Here is a 1,586-nt window from a genome sequence, read left to right on the forward strand (position 1 = left end):
GGTGTGTGTGTAGTTAGTTTCAAGCTGTTGCAATTTTTATTTTTGCATGTGTAAATTGTATTTTATATTTTTTTTAATTTCATATTTTTTTTTACTTATGGTCAAAATGTGTTGTATGTGTTACAAATCAAGAATTATACATGCACAAATGCAATGTTACACATAAATCAAGAATTCCGCAACCAAAAATCAAGAATAACACAATTTTAAAATGAATCAAAAGAGGATCAGAGTGGGTTTTTAATAAGATATTGTGCCTTTGACGTGTTTATCGGAAACAGAAATCTAAGCAAAGCATTTTAATATCTTTAAAAAATATATATATATTTTTCAGCTTGGTACAAAAGCTTTAATTAAAAGTTTTCAAAAGAAAAATCTAAAGCTCCAACATCTGAGTGTTAACGACCTCCATAAAATTAAACAATATTTAAATGAAGACCAACCAGAGCATCAAACACCAAGGTGTCATATGTGTCCTTTTGGGAAGTTTCCATCATGATGTTGAACAAAGCATCGAGAGTGTCCTGGAGAAACTGAAAGAAAGAAAATCGATCCATACAGAGCAACAGCATGTACAGTAAAGCATCATATCATATAACATGCAAGGATCTACCTTTACTATTTCTCCTCCTTCCACCTCCATGAGTCTTTGCAAGATCTTGTCAAGATCTTCTGAGTTAGACCTCCAGTTCAGAAGGCCAAGCAGGTCCACTATTTAAAAAAATAAGATTAATTCTCCCTTTGAGGTAAATGTGCTAAAAATGTTAATACAAATTCAAAATTTTCTATACATCAAAAACACAGATCCACTCAAATGCAAATCAGTTTTCTTTGTTGAGGTAACAGCGATAGCACCGCTGTGCTTATCTATCACAAATTCAGGCCCATTTCTTTGGGATGACTTGTGACACAACATCTATTATTTATCAAAGTCTTAGACTAGAGTAGTGGGAAAATTTGATGAGCCCCGGGGTACCATTCTGAGTGAGTTTAGTGGAGCAGGTGAGAGTGGCGATCTGGAAGCTGTCTTTAGTCACAGGAATGGCTCCTGAATGCTGAAACGGCTTCCCCGTTTGGTTCTGCTTCTCCTCCACTTCAGACCAGGTTGCCGGCAAGGTGAGATAAACCTTTGCATCCTCTGATTTTTTCACATCCGCCTAAAAAGTTCACAACACGGGGAATGAGATATGCATATTGATTGATGGACATGTAATCTCATATTTATTGATCAAGGAGAGATTCATGCATAATCCATCTACCCACTGGCAGATTTTCATGACATAGTTTTGCATAATTAGTTTAGATAGTCTGGTTAGTTTATCTCTTAACCCAGGACATCAAATTTACTTAGAAAAAATCAAATATTGAAATATTACCCTCTACCTTATAGACGATAAGGTCATGCCTGCCGTCTCTCAGTGTGGTCCCATCTTTTCTCATGAGTCTGACAAAGGCCATGCCGAAGGGCCGCTCTGATTTGTCCCTAGCTGAAGGATACACAGAAGCAGAGAGCGTAGAACTATTAAAAAAAAAGGCTGTATTCAACAGGGGAGCAGGATCTATCAGACACAAACATAACTCACAGT

At 36.5% G+C, this 1,586-nt stretch overlaps 1 protein-coding gene across 1 annotated transcript; it reads right to left on the minus strand.

Moving 5' to 3' along the window:
• Positions 1–401: 401 nt before the first annotated feature.
• On the minus strand, positions 402–1,481 carry LOC112139494 (dedicator of cytokinesis protein 1). The gene is made up of 4 exons (XM_024262313.2): positions 1,384–1,481; positions 977–1,157; positions 614–711; positions 402–533 (listed from the first exon to the last, which is right to left on the minus strand). Exons 1-4 carry the CDS (start codon positions 1,456–1,458, stop codon positions 417–419), a joined length of 471 nt encoding a protein of 156 aa, XP_024118081.2. The 5' UTR covers positions 1,459–1,481; the 3' UTR covers positions 402–416.
• Positions 1,482–1,586: the final 105 nt, after the last annotated feature.

The sequence above is a fragment of the Oryzias melastigma genome, unplaced genomic scaffold, assembly GCF_002922805.2.
Source record: "Oryzias melastigma strain HK-1 unplaced genomic scaffold, ASM292280v2 sc01869, whole genome shotgun sequence".
Taxonomy (NCBI): Eukaryota; Metazoa; Chordata; class Actinopteri; order Beloniformes; family Adrianichthyidae; genus Oryzias; species Oryzias melastigma.